Consider the following 19,842-nt stretch of genomic DNA (forward strand, 5'->3'; position numbering starts at 1 on the left):
ATCTGATCATTAACTAAATCTCTGAGGAAATGAAACCTCACTGCAATATGTTTACTTTTTCCATGAAAGACAAGATTCTTGGATAGTTGAATAGTAGAATTGTTGTCACAAAGAATCTCGGTGGGTCTTGGTTCTTCTATTCCAATATGTTGCAGAATTCTTTTGAGCCAGATACATTGACATGCACAGTGTGTTGCAGCAATGTATTCAGCTTCAGTGGTAGAGAGGCTTACCACTGGTTGTTTCTTTGAAGCCCATGATACAGCTGCAGATCTCATTATAAACACTGATTCGAAAGTGCTTCTTCTATCATCTGGATCTCCTGCATAGTTGCTATCACTGTAGGCTGTGAATTTTATTTTTCTTCCTTTTTGATAAAAGAGACCGTGTTCAATGGTCCCTTTGAGATACCTGAAGATACATTTAATTACTGCCCAATGGGACTCTTTGGGATTGGCCATGTATTTACTGATCACACTGACTCCAAACATCAAGTCTGGTATTGTAACTGTCAAGTACATAAGGCTGCCAATGGCTTGTTTGAATTGTGTAGCATCGACTGGACTTCCTGTTTCATCCTTAGATAGTATTGTTCCTGGTACAATGGGATTCTTGACGGGGTTGCTATTCAACATGCTGAATCGTGCAAGAATTTCACGTGTATAGCGCCTTTGATAGATAAAAATTCCTGCTTCATTTTATATTACCTCAATGCCAAGGAAGTATTTCATTTTGCCCAAGTCTGTCATATCAAATTCTTGCTGCATCGAATGTTTGAACTCTTCGCAAATATCTCTGTTGCTCCCAGTAAAAATTAGATCATCTACATACAAGCTAACAATTAAAATATTATTTCTAACCTTTTTTGTGAACAAGGTGTGTTCACTGGAGCAACGTTCAAATTGTTCTTTAACAAAGTACGCTTCAATCTTGCTGTACCAGGCTCTTGGGGCCTGTTTGAGTCCATACAGGGCTTTTTTTAGTTTGTAAACTTGTCTCTCGCGGTCTTGCTTGATATATCCAGCGGGTTGGTGAACATAGATTTCTTCTTGAATTTCACCATGCAAGAACGCACTTTTAACATCAAGTTGGAAGACTTTCCATGCATTTTGAGCAGCTACAGCTAACAATACTCTTACTGTATTGAGCCTAGCAACAGGAGCAAAAATCTCTGTGTAGTTAATTCCATGTTTCTGAGCGTAACCTTTGGCCACCAATCTGGCTTTATGCTTTTCTATCTCGCCTTTTTCATTTAACTTTGTTTTGAAAACCCACTTCACTCCAATGGGTATAACTCCATCAGGTGGATCCACTAGTACCTACGTGTTGTTTCTTTCAATTGCTTGTATTTACGTATCCATCGCCTCTCGCCATTTCGAACTAGTTTTGGCTTCTTCAATTGTGAGAGGATCTGCAAAATCAGTCAGCATCATTGCCAATAGATCCTCCTCCTCTTCTACGAAAAGATTAGTCTCATAATCTCCCAACCATGAAGGTTGTCGACGAGTCCTTGTCGCCCTCCCTTGAACTAGAGTTGAATCTAATTGCTGCAAATCTGTGGCTGCCATATGTGGAGGTGTAAGCTCTTCATTTCCACTTCTTCTCCACGTTGAGATGTGACCTCTACACTATCATTTTCTTCTTCTTCTTGGCTACTTTCATATTCATCGTGGCCATTCACATTAAGAGTAATAGGCATAGATTCTGCTCTTTCTTCCTCCCAATTCCAGCTTTTGTCTTCTTCAAATATCACGTCCTTGCTGATAATAATCTTTTTGGTAATTTGATCAAAAAGTTTATAGGCTTTCGTTTCATCACTCACGCCTAAGAGGACACATTGATGACTTTTATCATCTAACTTGCTTCCTCTTTGATCAGGAACGTGAATATGGGCAATGCATCCAAATACTCTGAAGTAGTCAACCTGTGGTTTGAGTCCACTCCACATCTCCTCTGGTGTTCCATGATCTAAGGCAGTGGTAGGACTCTTGTTTTGCACATGAATACACCATTTGACAGCTTCAAGCCAGAAGGATTTTGGTATTTGTTTTTCATGAAGCACTGCTCTTACAGAGTTCATGATGGTGCGATTTTTGTGCTCTGCAACTCCATTCTGTTGAGGGGTGTAAGCAGCTGTCAATTGCCTTGAAATACCTTGCTGTCTACATAAGTCTGAAAATTCCTTAGACATGAATTCTCCACCCCTATCTGTTCTCAGGCAAGCTATGAACGATCCAGTTTCTTTTTCAACACATGCTTTGAAGCTCCTGAAGCTGTTGAATGTTTCAGATTTCTCATGTAAAAAGTAAACCCATGCTTTACGAGAATAATCATCAACAAAGCTTAGTATATACCTTTTATTGTTGTTTGAAGCAGGAGAAATGGGACCACACAAATCAGCATGCACCAGTTGGAGTTTAGTGGAGGCACGCCAAGAGCTTCGCTTTGGTATAGCATTTTTGTGTTGCTTGCCAACGAGACACGTAGTGCACATAGTTGTAGGAATTTTTAGTGAAGGTAAACCAACCACCATTTGCTTATTGGCAAGTGTGGTAAGTCCTTTGAAATTGAGATACCCGAATCTTTTATGCCATAGTTGTGTCTCCTTTTCTACAGTGGTGTCTTCAATTTGAAAACACTTAGAGTGTTAAGAGCTCATTGAAGCTGTCAAGTGAAACATGCAATTTCCTTTCATGGTAGTGCAGATGACTAAGCCTTTGTCTGGATGAAATATCTTGCATGTATTATGCTGGATCAGAATGGTGAGACCATGTGCTTGAAGTTGACCGAGACTAAGAAGATTGGTCTTGAGTTCCGGCACATAATATACATCTGAAATGACATAAGCCACGTTATTGATGTAGACCCGAATGCTTCCCTTTGCAGCCACTTTCAATGTAGTGTCATTGCCAAGCTTGACAGTCTTATTGAGTCCCTCTTCATGGATTTTAGTGAACTAGAGCTTATTACCAGTCATGTGGTTACTGCATCCAGAGTCAAGAAACCAGTCTTCCACCTGACCAGACTAGATTACCTCTTCATATGCAACCAACAGAATCTCCTCTTCGTCTTCCACTACTTCTCCAAATGTTGCATAATGAACTTGCTTTTGTACTCCAGGACACTCATACTGATAATGACCAAGCTTGTGACATTGAAAGCACTCAACAAGCGCTTTGTTAAAAAATTGTCGTCCACGGCCTCTTCCACGTCCACGACTGCCTCTGCCACGACCACGACTGGCACTGGAACAATCATCATGTGTCACCTTTAATACTTGTTCTTCTGGTTGAGCGTCCTGCATCCGCTGTTCATGCACCAGTAGACTGCCATGGAGTTCGTCGAGACTCAGGGTACTCAAGTCATTAGACTCTTCAATAGCACACACTACATAGTTGAATTTTGTGGTTAGAGATCTGAGAATCTTACTGACCACGGTGCTGGAGTTCATAGTTTCACCATTAGACTTCATTTTATTGACAACACTAAGTGTACACCCTATATAGCTATCAACCTGCTCACCATCCTTCATGGTTAGGAGTTCAAACTCCCGTCAGAGTGCTTGCAGTTGAGCACATTTCACTCTTGTTGAACCTTGATATTTCTGCTGCATAGATCTCCATATGGCCTGTGATGTGCTTTTATCCATCATTGTCTCAAGGATTTCCCGATCGATAGATTGAAAAAGAAAGTTCTTAACCTTCAGATCTTTAAGACGTGCCTCTGTTTCAACTTTCTGTTGTGCCTCAGTTGGTCTGATACCAAACGTTGGTATGCCATCTTCCACAAGCTGCCACAGTTCCTTGCTTCGTAGAAAATTCTCCATAGTCATGGACCAAAAATCGTAGTGCCCATCAAATCTTGGGATGGCAAGTTGAACGAATTTTTCTACAGCAGACATGACTGTACACTCACAATTTTCACTCACAATTTTCACTTGATGTTTAGCTCACACTCAGGCCCCTTGCGGAGCTCTGATACCAATTGTTATAACTCAGTATATGCGTAAAAATCAAGTATTTATTAAAGTGTGAATGTATTGGCTTTTATAGCCTACAGATGCAAAAACAGAATAACAGACTTAATGTTGTTACTGCAGCATTATAGGAGGCCTAAAATAAGGAAACAAACTGACAGAGTACATCCTATAAAATAGGAATAGTTATTGACACGTAAAACATAAAGTAACTGACACTAACAAATCGAGATCGCACAGAACAAGGCAACAAAGCGGTGGTTGAGGAAGACGACACCAAACGAAATTATCAAAGATAACGAAGCGAAGACTACGTCGATTGAACGAAGCTATGGCGAAGCGTCACTGATCAAGATGAAGTGGAAGCGGGATCAATGAAAAAGAAGATCTGGATACGATGTTAATACTTCGATAGACAAAGAGAGATTAGAAACATGTATAATGAGAATAAAATTTATTGAAACTAAACTTATTCCAAAGATCTGTACATGAACCTATTTATAATACAAAGATATGGGATACAACTATCAACTATGGTCAAGTATTAACTATAGTTTGACCATTAGTTATTCTATAGTTAAGCCCTAACTATCAATAATTAACACTAACATGCACTCTCCATATCTTCTTTCTTTCTTAATTTTTTAGGTTGTTTCTCATCCTTTCTACAAATAAACCCTATAAGTTAGAAAGTAGCTGAGTAAAAAGTGTAAAGAGTATTTCCCTCTGATCAAAATTCAATTTAGAATAACTTTTTTTTTTCTTTAAAATCATTTTTAGTCATATCTGTAAGTATTTTAAAGTTTCGTTAGTCTTATTATTTTAGGAATATTATTCATTCAATTGATTTATCTTTTTATTTGTGTTTTTATGATATTTCATTAAGTCTTTAGAAGAGTGATGTTTCGAATGTGATGTACAATTTAATTATGATGTGTAAATAAATAAGATCGATAAAGTGTGAACTCCAACAATTTTAACTAGAGCATGCCATTTATTTTATGAATATTAAACTATGCATCTGATTCAGTATGACAGTATCCAACCTCCACCAAATTGTTTCAAATTAACATTGTAATGTTATTTACATTATTTGATGAATATTGTGATTGATTCAAAATTTTGGAACTCTTAAATTTACATTTTGTTGTATTGTGAAAAATGTTACTTTTGCTAATGCTGCATAATTTCCTTATCCAACAAATTTTAACTCAAGAATAATAACCTAATTTCTTGTTTAAATATGCCTAGTGAATTACACTTCATTCGATGAACTTAACTATTTTAAAATAGATATATGTTTGATTGAGTTATGTAATGAAAATGCTTAAAAATGTTTTGTGCAGATAACTTGGACATGAGTATTGAGATAAAATATGATAATTACTGTTTTTACAAGGTCGAATATACTTTGTAAATAGCTTGTCACTCTTTTCACATGCATTCTAAATAACAACGTTACACCTACAAGCTAGGTTGTTTTAGGCATTCGTCTCTCCTACACCAAAAAAGGGTGTGCATATAAAAAACATGTTGACTCTCAAGTCAGCAAGTGCATCACACAATATGAAATGCGATAATAATGAACCATAATTAATTTATCTAGTACATTTTGTTATTTATACCATGTTTACGGACTTTTACCTTAATGGATGTGGTCTACGTGACTAATTACTTTGATTAACTTTGTCTAATACTCTAATAATATGTTTTAACCTAGCCTTAACTTAATCTTATTTTGGTCATGTTAAAAACGTGATCGATATGATATTATCCTGGCAGAGTACGCTTAGCCTAAGTATATCCTTAGCCCGGGTGGTCGAAATGTTCATGGGCGTGTATAGTATAATTACATTGAATTATTGTATGTCTTATTGGATTATTACAATCATACTTGAGATGGTATATCAAGTCTCGGGATGACAAAAATATTTGTGTCCGTGGGTATTCACAACGGATAGTTGATACCTACGGGTATTTGTTATCTGCGAGTAGTAGGTAAATGTATTTTTATACTCGTTTATAATTGGGTTGGGTGTGGGTATCAAATTATTTGTACCCGTGGATATCCGTTATCCGCAAAAAATTAAAATTAATTTAAGTTATGTTTTATTAAGTTAAATTTAATTAAAATTAAAATTTAATTTATATTTTATTTTAAATATTTTTTATAATTTTATTTAAATTTTATTTTAAAATTTTATAAAATATCTTTCTTTTAATATTCGCAAGTATCCACGAGTACCGCGGGTTTTAAAATACCTACAGGTACTTTTTATTCAGATACCCGATGGGTAAACGAGTAGGTAACAAATGAATTTTTTTGTTGTGGGTCGAAATTGAGGATAAATACTATCTATCTATGTCTGACTTGACCTGTTGTCATCCCTACTCGAGTCAAGTTCTGATTTTTAATATTAAATACAAGAAACTATTATTAAAAAGAAATAGTCTTAAATGTATAAAACACATAAAATTAAGATATCATTAGCTAAGAAGTAAAAAAAAAAAAACCACTACAATTACACATGTTCAGTTGTACAGTTATTTATATAATAAATTTATCTTAAAGTTCTTACGTATATTACTTGCAAGTAAGAAATTAGTTTTTGACAAAGAGCGTATATTAAATCTTCTATGTTATGTATTGACTTGTATTTATTAGGAATGATATATCTAATTAAAGATTATGTTTGTCTTTGAAGATGGATTTGGAGACTAGATTAATTAAGTGGATTTGAAGAAAAAAGAGGTGAATGTGAGGATGTTTGAACTAAGAAAAATATAATAAAAAATGAGAAAAAAATTTATAAACGTTTGTGATAAATTGATTGATATAGATAATAAAAAATTTAATTTTATTTGTTTTAAAATAAAATATATATTAAAACTAAATTAAATTAATCACTTTAGTTAATTTTTAATTATAATAAAATAATTATAAAAATAAATATGTTTATAAATATCTAAGTATAATTTATTAGTATTGAATAAAACAATATTAAATATTTTATTATATTTTATTTAATTTTTATTGTTTATTATTTTTAACAGAATATGAATTTTTTTTCTAAATAAAAATTGATATTAAATTTAAATAATTCACTTTCTTCACATCTCTCACCTCGTCTGCGAAAAAAGTTTCACACAACTTTTTTCCGAAACCGTGATATTCTACTTCGATGTATGCAAAATCAATGCATTTTTGCGTTCAACGTATCGTTGGAAACAAACATAGCAATCAAGATGTTTGAAATGAATTGAATAAAGTTAGTTTGATTTGGTGGAAGCATTTGAATCATGTCTAACTTATATATTTTTGTCTATTAATTATTAACTCTTGATGTTTTACCCTTTGTATTTGCTATTTTATGTTTAAGCGTAATTATACTAAATAAATAAATGACACTGCATACTTCGTAAACAATTCCGAATGAACATAGGTAAACAATTCGGAATGAACACAGGTAGTTTTGTTATATACATCAAGGTTTAATTACTCGCACTATATTAATTTTTGTTCAAATGTGTTAATATGGTACTTGCTTTAAAAAATTTTTGTTCAAATGTGTTAATATGGTACTTGTTTTAAAAATTGTGTTAATTGAATCTTAACTTTAGAAAAGATGTCTCGATTAGATTTCTTTTAGAAAAAAAATATTAACGTCATTAATGGTACTGATATTTAAAATAATTTACAAAATTAACTATTGATATTTATAATAAAATGGTTTAATTACTCTGATGGTATCCACTTTGGTAGAGGTGTGTCAATACGATACTTGCTTTTAAAAAAAATGTCAATTACATCTCAACTTTTGAAAAAAGTACTTCAATTAGGTCCCTTTCAGACGAAGTGACTTACGTTCTTAACGACGTGTCACGTGTCAATATATGGTTTTTTATAATTTTTTAAATTTTTTTATTTTTTTTAATTTTTTGAAAAAAATAATAATAAAAATGCCATGGACCAGGTCCCTGTGTGTGACCCGTGACATTGTTAGTGCCACGTGGCATTGCAATGCCACGTGTTAATATTACTCTGTGATGCATAGATACGATATGTGTATCGGATACAACACGTATCTAATACGTCGATACGTTTATTGTCAAAATAATAAGATACGACACGTGATGAATACGTTATGTATGAATATTGGAAAATGTACATTAATTCTTACAAACATAATAAATATATGGTTGTTAATGAGTGAATTCAAATTTCCTAATTATAGACCAATTATTTTGGTAGCCAAAATCTAGTAACTAATGTTAGTGACCAATTATAATTTTTTGAAACTACTTTAGTTGTCAATTTGGTCACTATATAGTGACTAATTTTTTATTTTTTTATTAAAATTAGTCACTATTGAAAGATTTTATTATAGTGTACTACGACTTTATAACTTAGATACTTCATTGATAAGTATTGTTGAAGTATCCTAAAGTATCGGACATGATAAGTGTCAGACATAGATATGTGACCTAAGTTGAAATATCGGTGCATCATAGGTGTCACTATCAGATGTCATTGTGTTGATTTCGATTTACTTCTCATATATGTCTTTTTGTTTCAATTTAATACCTACTTATGTGTACCGGATTCAATTTTGTCTCAATTTTTTTTAATAATTAAAATATTTTTGTAATCAATTTTTTATAAGATTAAAATTAATTAAGTATAAATATTTTTACAAAATTAAGTACTAATATTTATATTATTTCTCTCAATTTCAAACCAAATTTATTATTTGTATAAATGTTATACTAATATTTCTTATTTAAAATGACTTTTAAACATATTACTTTATTAATTACTTTTTTATTAAGCACTCATGTTTTGTTAATTATTATTATTTTTCCAGAACAGAACCATATTGTCTCTTACTAATTTTAAACCAAAATTTCTATTTGTATGAATGTTATACTATTATTTTTTATTAAAAATGAATTAATAAAATGACTTTTACCACAAAATTCTAATATAAATATCAAATACTTAATTTTTGTAAAACATTTATACTTAATTACTTTTAATTTTATAAAAAAGATTTTTATTAGTATAACATTAATACAAAAAAAAATAAGTCAACTCCATCTGAAAATGACCTAATTGAAGCACTTTTTCAAAATATGGGATACAATTGACACTTTTTTAAAAACAGGTACCAGATACCAGATTGACACACCTCTACCAAAGTGGGTATCATTCGAATAATTAAACCTATTAAATTTTAGTGGTAAAACTCATGAATAAAGTTAACAGTATTAATAATTTTTTTTCTAAAAGAGATCTAGTCGAGACACTTCTTCAACTGTTGGGATTCAATTGACATATTTTTAAAAACAAATACCAAACTAACACATTTAAACAAAAATATACAACATCTGACTAATTAAACCTATATTAAAATTGTAATTATGTAAATTCTCGTGCATTCTATATTTGCACTAGATATATATAATTCCTTTTTAATATATGTAGTTGAATAATGAAACATTTAGAGCATGTTTATAGTTAGATTGTACGACATAAAATCAAATTAATTTTAGAAAAGATACAAATCCGTGTGGGATCTTCAAACATTACGAAATGAAATTATGCGGAATAATGATATTAACTAAATAGTGACTATTTATACATTTCGGACTAAAAATGTATTATTTCCCCCAATATTTTTCTCATATCTTCTCATGACGCCACATTATACATACATTACCTTTTACCTCGATCAACAAAATTGTAATTGCAAGCTTGATACCTGTGGGATTGATGGAGCATCTTGCTGAATGACAAGTTCAGCATCACAAAAAAAAAAATCATGTCCTTGCAATCAATGAAAGATAACCAACATTTGAATAATAAGAGTACAAAACAACATTAAAGATCATCCAAGTTAATTACATTGTCATTATACCAATGAATTTCAGAGGATTTTCTCTCACAATTACCCTCTTTATCACAGTAAGAACTTTCCAAGGCTCTTTCAAGTGACTCTCTAAGATCCATCTCCCACAAACCTAGCCTGCATATTCTGTCGTAGGTTTCATAACTGGTTACCCTCAGTCCTTCTGACACCAATTCCTTTAAGTCTCCGCTAATTTCTTCACTATTCATTATGTCTAGAAATTGTTCTGATACTCCAGGTTGCCAGAAAACAACAATGGCACAACTCTTGTCCACCAATTTAACATCAAACTCTCTTGAAAAGATATTATGCGATGAACGGAGTAAACTCTTTAGCATGCCAGCAGTCATACCAAGATTGAATCCCCATAAGAAAACCAAATGTTCACAACTGATTTTTCTTGCATTATTGGTCCACACACCAACATCCGCGGCATTAGATGAATCTTGGATTGGAGGTGACCGTGGATGGAATACATTGGTGAAGTCTTCAAGCTCTGGAGCCAAATGCTTATTGCCAGAATCAGTTACATTTGGGGAAATTTTCAGTATAGAGCATAGCTTCATGAATAAATAGCCTAGTCTTAATGCATTAAGTCCATGAATCTTGCCTTCTTTTACAGTAGCTGTTTAAACCAACAAAAGAAAAAAAAAATAAGACTTACAAGTCATCACGAAAATAAAACAAATATTTTTCTATTTTTTGTCTAAAATAATTCTTAAAGAAATAAAAAACATAACTCAGTCTTCTCTAAATTTAGACAAGCTAAGGGGGAATTTACTTGTACTTTTTGTTCCTATTTTTATTTTTAAATAACAAAGTTGTCACCTTATTTCGAATTGTTTCCTGTGTTCAACTATTTTACAGGAAGCAGAAAAAACCAAAAAGAAAAAGTTGTTTTCAGTGTCGCCTGCACAAATCTTTAAAATAAGCAACAAATGGAAAAAAAATGACAGTTTCATAATTAAAAAGTGAAAACAAGAAATGAAATTGAAATTGAACTTTGGATTTAAGAAGTTAGACTCCCAAAATTCCTTCCTAAGGGAAGTAATTTATGAATAAAACTAGTTAAACAGCAGATTTTGATCCAAAAAACAGAGTAGTGAGAAGATATGTCAGGAATATTTTGCGTATTTTTCTTGAGTCCAAGGCAACGCATAAAAGCATAAAGCGGCTACAGTGCTCTGACATGAAAAGTTGCAACAAATTTTTCCACCAGCCTAATACCACAAATGTTTCATGTACACTTAAACTAGTTGAACACCGTTGCAACACCACTACTGACTTTTAATAATATTTTTTAAGCTGAGTTGGGTATTTTGTCATTGGTGAGTCACGGTTAATAGTTTATGAATTGAGTAAGAGATTTTCAATATATCCCTCTCAAAAAGGAGAAAACTCAAATCTGCGACAAGCATAGTGCGAAGGACAAAGTGCAAGGGTAAACATCATGGTTTACATAGGGCCAACTACGGACGAAGAACCATTGATCTTGCCAATGAATTTCAAAACCGTCAACAACAAAATTATGCAATGGAAACCATTAAGGGACATCTTGGAGTGAACCATTCACTGAGCAAGGCGTCACCTAGAGATTCATACATTCATAAGGACTTTGGAAATAACTACATTGAACCCATCCCACACCACATTTCATAGCTAATTTAACCAAATTTTGCAAGGTATCAACATCCAAATATTTCACAACTAATTCTTCCAACCAAGGTGTCAATCATAAAAAATAGCTTAACTGTTGAGTTTAGCTCCATTGATGCATGCTCATTTTTAGGTCAGTCAACATCATTCCAAACCTAACCACCATTTAACCAACTCCTAACAACATGTAACCACACTTGGCCATGACTTTAACCACTATTTTTGCCAATGAATTCCAAGGCTATCAACAACTAAGTTATGCAATGGAAACCATGAAGGGATGTCTTGGAGTGAACCATTCATAGACCAAGGCATGAGGAATTCATGACATCCATAAAGATTCTAGAACTGATAAGATCGTTTAACCCATCCCACACCATATTTAACAATATTTCTTAACAAATTTAATCAAATATTTTGCAGGCCTGTTCAGTGATGAAATCAATCACAATTCCCACCAAACAACATGCCATTAATAAAAAGTAGCTTAACCATTCAACTTAGCTGCATTGACTCAATGCCCATGTTCATTCTTAGTGCAGTCAACATCATTTCCAAACCTAACTACCATTTAACCAATTAGTGACCACATGTAACCACATTTGACGATGACTTTAACCACTGATCATAGCAAAGAATTCTAAGCTTGTTTTCCAACAAATTACACGGTGGAAACCATGAAGGGATGTCTTGGAGTGGATCATTGACTGCACAAGGCATGACCAAGAGATTGATGACATTCATATGGATTGTGTAACTGATAAGTTCATTAAACCCGTCTAATACAACTGTTAACCACATCTCATAACTAATCAAACCAAATATTTTGCAGACCCTCTTTATTAATGGACTTAATCATAGTTCCCACAAGTAAGGTGTCAATCACAAAAAATTGCTTAACCGTTGAGTTCAGCTCCATTGTGTAGTATCCATGCTCATTCTAAGGCCAGCCAACATCATTTCCAAATCTAACCACCATTTAATCAACTCCTAACAACTCGTAACCACTTTTGACCATGACTTTAACCACTGTTTTTTCTAATGAATTCCAAGGTTGTCACCAACAAAATTATGGAATAGAAACCGTGAAGGGATGCCTTGGAGTGGACCATTCACTATGCAGGCCATGACCAAGGGATTCATAGCATTCATAAAGATTATGGAACTCATAAGTTTATCTAATCCATCCACATTTCGTAACTGATTCAACCAAATATTTTGTAGACCCTCTTCACTGATGGAATTAATCAAAGTTCCCTCATGCAAGGTGTCAATCATAACTGATTGCTTAACCATTTACTTTACCACCATTGATTAAGTGCCCACACACATATATGGGTCAGTCAATATCACTTCCAACCTAACTTTAACTAATTTCTGACCTCATGAAACGACAATTAACCATGACTTTAACCATTGATCTAGCCAATGAATGCTGAGGTTGTCACCAACAAAATTATGTATTGGAAACCATTAAGCGACGTCTTGGAGTGAGCTATTGGTTGCATAAAGCATGCCCAAGAATTGATGACATTCATGAGGACTGAGGAACTGATAAGTTCATTCAACCTATCCTAGACCACACCTAACCACATTTAGTAACTAATTTAACCAAATATTTTGTAGGCACTCTTCAGTGATGGAATCAATCAAAGTTCCTTAAGCAAGGTATCAATCATAAAAAATAGCTTCACCATTCAGTTTAGCACCATTGATGCAATGCCCATGCTCATTCTTAGGTCAGTCAACATCATGTCCAAATCTAAATACCATTTAAGTAACTCGTGACCACAAGTAACCACATTTCAGCATGACTTTAACCACTGATATTGGAAATGAAGTCCAAGGCTGTCACCACAAAATTATGCAGTGGAAACCACAAAGTGACATCCAAGAGTGGACCATTGACTGACCAAGGTATGACCAAAGGCTTGATGACATTCATAAGGATTGTGGAAATGATAAGTTTATTTAACTCATCTCACACCACAATTAACAACATTTCGTAACGAAATTAACCAAATATTTCGCAAGCCCACTTCTTGCACGGTCCACGTCTAATTTCTCCTCCCACTTCGACAACGACAGCAAGAGCTTTGACAATCACTTGCGGCAGCAACAACTCTTAGAATCATTTGCAACTTCTACACTCATTGTTTCACCCTCTCATCGTTCTCACTCTACATTTTCTTCCCAATCTAACTACTTTTTACCCTCTGCCACCTATTAAATAATGCTTTGCAAGATGTCATTTTCATTTAGTGAATGCATAAATGCCAACTCATATCAAAATGCCGTCTATTAGTGATGGGTTGGTGTATATACATGTAATGGTGTACTTGTATCATCTCTCATATGAAAAATAAAAGATAGAAAATAGCTTGAGTTGTAATGTGAATTTTAGTGAAGTTCTTTCATAGTGACAATTCTTAAAAAGTGAAAACAAGAAACAAAATACAAGTAAAAGCCCCCTAGAGCCGGTTAACTTTTTGGTCTCATTTCCTATTTTCATTTCCGTTAATTAATTATATGAATTGTCAACTTATACTTTCAATCTGTTTCTGTTTTTAAAGATTTAAACACGAAACAGAAAAAAAAGAAGTTATTTTTAATACTTCTATTACTAATATTTGAAAACAAGAAACATAAGCAAGCCTAAGCATTCAGTTTTGTAAAGTATGAAACCATTACCTTGTTCACCAGACTTTTCACAAAATAAACTAGACAAAATGAATGGAAGTATGAAACCACGTAATAAGCATGATTTTGAATTTTGCACGAGAAGAGAATGTGAACACAAGAAGCGGTGACTAACCTTGGTCAGGAATTTCCAAATCAACAGGTGCAAAGAAATTACTATTCAAGTAGGATATAGCACTCGGAATGTTGGTCATTTTTCTCATGGTTCCATGTTTCCTCATCAAGTAATTTATGTCAAGTACATTGGGAAAAACTGAGCGCAAAGTGCTCACAAATTCATCTACCTCTGGTGGAAGTGGTGCAATGAATTTTGAATGGATTAGAGTACAATCTGCATAAGTAAATGAGAAGTTAGTAACACAAAGAAAGTAGACCAGACCGATACTACAACTAAGTTGATAATTTTCATTCAAGAGATACACCATTAAGGCAATTGTAGCAGATAACAGGTTTCTGGGAAGCAGAAATTGAATCGATCACCTCTCGAAATCCACGAATTTTCTTGCTTTCCTCCTCTTCAAAATTCTGAAGCTCTCTCTGCAATTAAACCATAAGTATTTCCAAAAAAAAAAAAGTTAGGAGGCAAGCACAAAGGGTAGATATTTCTCATTACCTGCAATGATTCCTTTTCTTCTTTTGAATTTACCAGAACAATTCGTATTGCATGTATGCTCCCACTCTTTGTAGGGATCAGCAAAGGAAGAAGATCATCTGAGTGGTCTAACAACATCTACAAATAAACAGCCAAGAAACAGAAAAGAAAACAGATGGTGAGGTGATCACATTTGTATTATTCAGATTAGAACAATTAAACCTTCTTTAGTTCACTACACCTCAAGAATTAGCTGCACTTGACGTTCACTGCATACATCTATGGTCATGCAAGGTCTTGATCTGAACTGTTCACTGCCCAGGACAATATTCCTAAGGGAGTTGATAAGTTCTTCTGCATAAAATGAGTTTAAGAGAGAAAAGTAAGATACAAGAAATTCCTTATTGTAAAAAAATCTGCTAAAGATTTTCTTACCATCTCTGCCTGTGCTTGTGCCAGAGCTTTCAAATGTCTTTCTCCAATGTTTAATCCGCGATCTAATCCTCTCAACAAAAACTGTGTCCGCAACAGTAGGTGATGAAGAAGATTTTACCACTGGAAGAGAAGAGAGAGCAGTTCCAAGACGAACTTTAGCTGCTGACTCTTGAGCTCTAGATAGATATGATATGCCTGTCATACAAATAAAAACTAACAGGTTATTAAAAAAGAGCAACCTAGTGCAGGTGGCACTGGCCAACACTAAATGAGGTGCAGGGAATGTAAATTACTCAGTCTTAGCCCCACAAGAGGATTTGAATCCATGACCTCTAAGCAACACAGAAGCAAGTTTATCCATGCTAAAGGCTCATTCTCGGTTAGGTCACCAGGATATCAAAATAAGGGATTCAGATTCCCACAGAAAGAGATTTTGACACACTTCAACAGTCAGTCAATTGTAAAGTTTCAATGAAGTATGAAGATCAAATAGCTCATTTTATCTAGTGAAAAAAACTTTGTGCACATCCAATATTTGCCCTGTCTGTCCGATGTCCATGCAACAGTGGTCATTCATGCTTATGTGAAAACCAAAATGCTTGGAATCCTGATCCCTAAATAAGTAACAGAACAATAAATCCTCAATTTACATGTCATAGCATAACCTTTCTTTCCACATTTACCACATTAGAAGAGTCCCTAAACAGATTATACATTCCAGTGTACAGCTGAAGGGACCATCTCTTCAGGCGAGCAACAATCACCATGACCAAAATCCTACTTCATATTTAGGACAGAAAAAAACTCTTTCTATCTTTTTCCCATTCAGGAATATTTCCTCGTGTGCTTACGTTGCTTTCCAATCAAAGTTGAGTTTCCCCTCAGTAGTTCATAAATAAATACTAGCTTTAAAAGTCAACAGAGAAGTAAACATTTAGATTAAAGTTTGCAAACTTAAGTTTGCATTGATTTCATCTTGCAAACCGATTTCACAAAATCAGCATCCGTTTTGTGCTTTCAACTGAAAAATAGTTTTAGGTCAAATATAAATGTGCAACAGAAATACTAACAACACACTCTCTAACACTCTTTTACCTACGTTTCTTAGAGCTAAAGATGGGGAAGAGGAAGGAAAGCAGGTGAAAGGGAGGAAGTTGTAGTTTGGTTGGAAGAATTCTAACCGTCTTCTTTTCATGCAAAATTCCAAAGAAGAAACATGAGGAATTGGCCATGAGTATATAGTTCTTTTGAAAATCATAATCGACTATGGACACCCATAATCGCTTATGGGTCTAGTTTTTACTATTTTGTTATTTTTATTATTATAATAAAATAAATAATTAAAAAATAGTATCAATAGTAATCAATAAAATCAGTTATAATAACTAAAATATTTTTTCTTTCTATCCAAACAACATTTTTTTCCATTCATTTGTCATCTATCGATTTTTCACTTCCTCTATTTCTTACCTCTATACTAAAATGAGCATTAAACATACCCTCTATTATCGGCTGAAATATACTGGAACTACAAATTCCAATGGGTCCAACATGTAATGACTCCATCTCCTGATTTTGTAGTTTCCAATACATTTTAATCAATGGTAAAGTGTGTTAAAAGGATGTCACCCGCACTCCTCAAATTTGCAAGAGTTACTAAAACAGAAAACAAGCATGCCATGAAACTGGGGGTTTACAAGACAAAGTAAGTTTGAAGATTCCAAACACTGGACCAAACATGCGATATGTTCAAACAAACTTCTCCCAAAGAAAATTTCTACAAATTAGCTTAAGCATTTTCGAATACGGAGAAACACGTTTCTATTTTTCTTCTTCCACTTTTCGTTCCTAAAAGTGCTGAAAATTTTCCTAGCCTAAATCATATTTGATCCGTAGAACAGCACCAGAAGCACTCAAGGAAGATGTTCTAGGTTTTGTGTTAATTTTAAACCATCAAGTAAAAGGAATTGAATTTACCCACTTTGCACGCCCAAAACGAGAACAAGAACCAGAACACACAAAAGCAACAAAAGCTCACCATTATAAACGCAAGCATTGAAATCAAAGCCCCGGCGAGCCATGGAGGCGAGAAGCGATGTCTGGCACGAAAAACTGTAAGAAGGCATCCCCATTTTCAATTCATCTCTCGGAAACAGCACGAAATTATAACTGCAAATTTTCAACGGTATCTTCAAAACAAATCGAGACATAGTATTTTCCAAAAACGAAAAAGAAGTGAAGGTGTCGGGAACTGACGGGTGAGCGAGGAGTTTGTCGGAGCTGGAGACGGAGAAGGGGCACACAGCAAAGTGGAGGAGCTGGAAGCGGTGGGCGGCGCGGCGGGCCTTGGAGTAGGCGGTCTGGGCGGTGTCGAAAGGTAGAGGGCGGAGCCAGGACGGCGGCGACGGAGAGCCGGTCTTGGCCATGGATACGGCGACATAGTCGGAGGAAGAGATGTGAGTCTTTAGCTCTTGCAGGGACTCTTCGAAGTTGGAAGTTGTCACCTGCTTCACCCTCCATTTCGAGGAGGACGTGCAGAAGAAACGACGCCTCAACTGAAACACAGAAGCCATGAAAACCGCGGCGTTTCTGATTCGGGTTTTTTCCTCTAGGAGCCGCTCATTACCAAAACCGCAGCTTTTTAACCATTTGAGAGTGGAAAAAAAGAAAACAACGCTTCTACAGTGATAAGGAAGAGTATATTTAAAAACAAAAAAAAAAAACAAAACTTCCACCTATAATATGAGAATTGTAAAATAAAAAATAAAATAAATATAAATAAAATAATAATATTTTGTTTTTTCTGAAAATTACTACATGTTCTGGTATATTTAATAGTCACACGTTGGGAATTGAGGTTAAGAGAAAAGTTTAATATTTCTTTCTCTTTTTATCATCTAAAATGTCTTTTAAAGACAAAATTGTTATGGAGATTCACACTTCAAAGCAGAAAAATACTTTGAATGCGGTAATTGACTCTAATGATGTCATTTGACGAACTTGGGATCAGAACTTTGCACTATTTATGGGGAACGAAAAGGATTTTCCTTAGCACTCCATTGGAAACGAACTCGCATTCTCCTTCAACCTCAATCGGATGCTTATGTTCCAGTACACTGAATAGTTTTGACATTGGTTAGGAGTCAAGGTTAAGGAAAAAATTTAAATAACCCTTCCTCTTTCCACCCTCTAAGGCACATTTTAAGGACAAAATTGTGACGAAGCTCATGACTTCACAGTGGACAATACCTTGGATGCAATGATTGACCTTAATGATGTCATTCGACAGACATGGGATCGAAACACCACTCTAGTGAAAATTGTAAAGTATATGATTACTTTTACAAGTTGTAAGAGAAAAATGAGTGTTTACCTACCTAGCTGCCTATATTATTATTATATGACAAGTCCTAAAAGGTCCCAATAATGAATGTTACCTCCGAAGACTATTTCAAAAGTGTTAAGAGCAACACATAAGCTCGAATGGAAAGTCATTCGAAAACTATCTCAAAAGCATTAAGAGCAATGCGTAAGCTTGGATAAAAGGTCATTCAAGAACTATCTTAAAATCGTTAAAAGCAACACATAAAAATCATTTGAGAATTACCTCAAAAGCATTAAAAACAACTCATAAACTCGAATGAAAAACAACTTCCTTCAGTTGTGCATTTGGATGGCTAGGCTGATAGACTTCCACTCCTTCTCATCAGAATCTCTCTCATAAAAACTTGGAATTTTTCGACATTGAGGAAAAACTCGATTCTTAAAAGCTTAATACTTCAACTCAGAGATGAACCTTTGATGAAACTCACAATGATGATAACACAAATCAGTCTCAATCACAACAACCACAAAATCCTCGATACCTGGGAGCGCTGATAGACTAATAAATAATCAACCTTATATACAAGGTATGAGAAGAAACTCGAGTTAAAGAGGATGAAGTACGAGTGATATTCTCTAGCGAAATGTTGATGTCATGGTTAAGAATATGAAATATATTTTATGATTTTTATCGAGAATTTTTTAAAAACGGTATGAGGAAAATTTTGGCTAGGAAAGACAAGGTTCTTAATTTTATCCATTTGTGACTCACCTCTCTTTCTTGGGAGTCTACTTAATAAACTTTCAACAATATTCCCTCTAGAAAACTTTTATGCACGACGCAACTGGCAATTTCGGTGGTACCTGTATCAACTTGCACCATCCTTCACTAAAAGACCAAAGCTTCACGAAAATCATCCTCACAGGAAAAGAGAATGACCTGTTGCTAGAGCTTGGCAAGACAACACTTTGACATAATAAGGAGGATTGTCAACTTGATATAAACTTCATACATGAAATACGAGAAGAGTCTCGAATACGAGAATAGGTAACTAAGAAAAGAGTTGCACAATAGTACAACACACGAGTAAAGGGACGAGCTTAAGCTTGGAGAAGCAAGAAGAGATATACTTGAAGATAATCGCCTATTTCAATAAAACTCCTAGCAATACCATTTCATCGGAGGATTTGCAACTGTTGGCATCAATTAAAGACAACGAGTAATGTCTTTGAGTAGAGATAACAACATT

The 19,842-nt window shown here is 34.2% G+C and overlaps 1 protein-coding gene and 1 pseudogene across 1 annotated transcript; both read right to left on the reverse strand.

Annotated features, from left to right (window-relative positions):
• Nucleotides 1–1,536: 1,536 nt before the first annotated feature.
• Nucleotides 1,537–4,453, reverse strand: LOC146886157 (uncharacterized; annotated as a pseudogene).
• A 5,351-nt stretch (nucleotides 4,454–9,804) lies between these two features.
• On the reverse strand, nucleotides 9,805–17,938 carry LOC114185519 (Polynucleotidyl transferase, ribonuclease H-like superfamily protein). The gene is made up of 8 exons (XM_028073277.2): nucleotides 17,525–17,938; nucleotides 17,307–17,437; nucleotides 15,269–15,463; nucleotides 15,075–15,187; nucleotides 14,855–14,971; nucleotides 14,664–14,778; nucleotides 14,357–14,572; nucleotides 9,805–10,510 (listed from the first exon to the last, which is right to left on the reverse strand). Exons 1-8 carry the CDS (start codon nucleotides 17,839–17,841, stop codon nucleotides 9,858–9,860), a joined length of 1,857 nt encoding a protein of 618 aa, XP_027929078.1. The 5' UTR covers nucleotides 17,842–17,938; the 3' UTR covers nucleotides 9,805–9,857.
• Nucleotides 17,939–19,842: the final 1,904 nt, after the last annotated feature.

The sequence above is a fragment of the Vigna unguiculata genome, chromosome 5 (assembly GCF_037176805.1).
Source record: "Vigna unguiculata cultivar grain cowpea cultivar isolate G323 ecotype 2 chromosome 5, ASM3717680v1, whole genome shotgun sequence".
In the NCBI taxonomy this organism is placed as follows: Eukaryota; Viridiplantae; Streptophyta; class Magnoliopsida; order Fabales; family Fabaceae; genus Vigna; species Vigna unguiculata.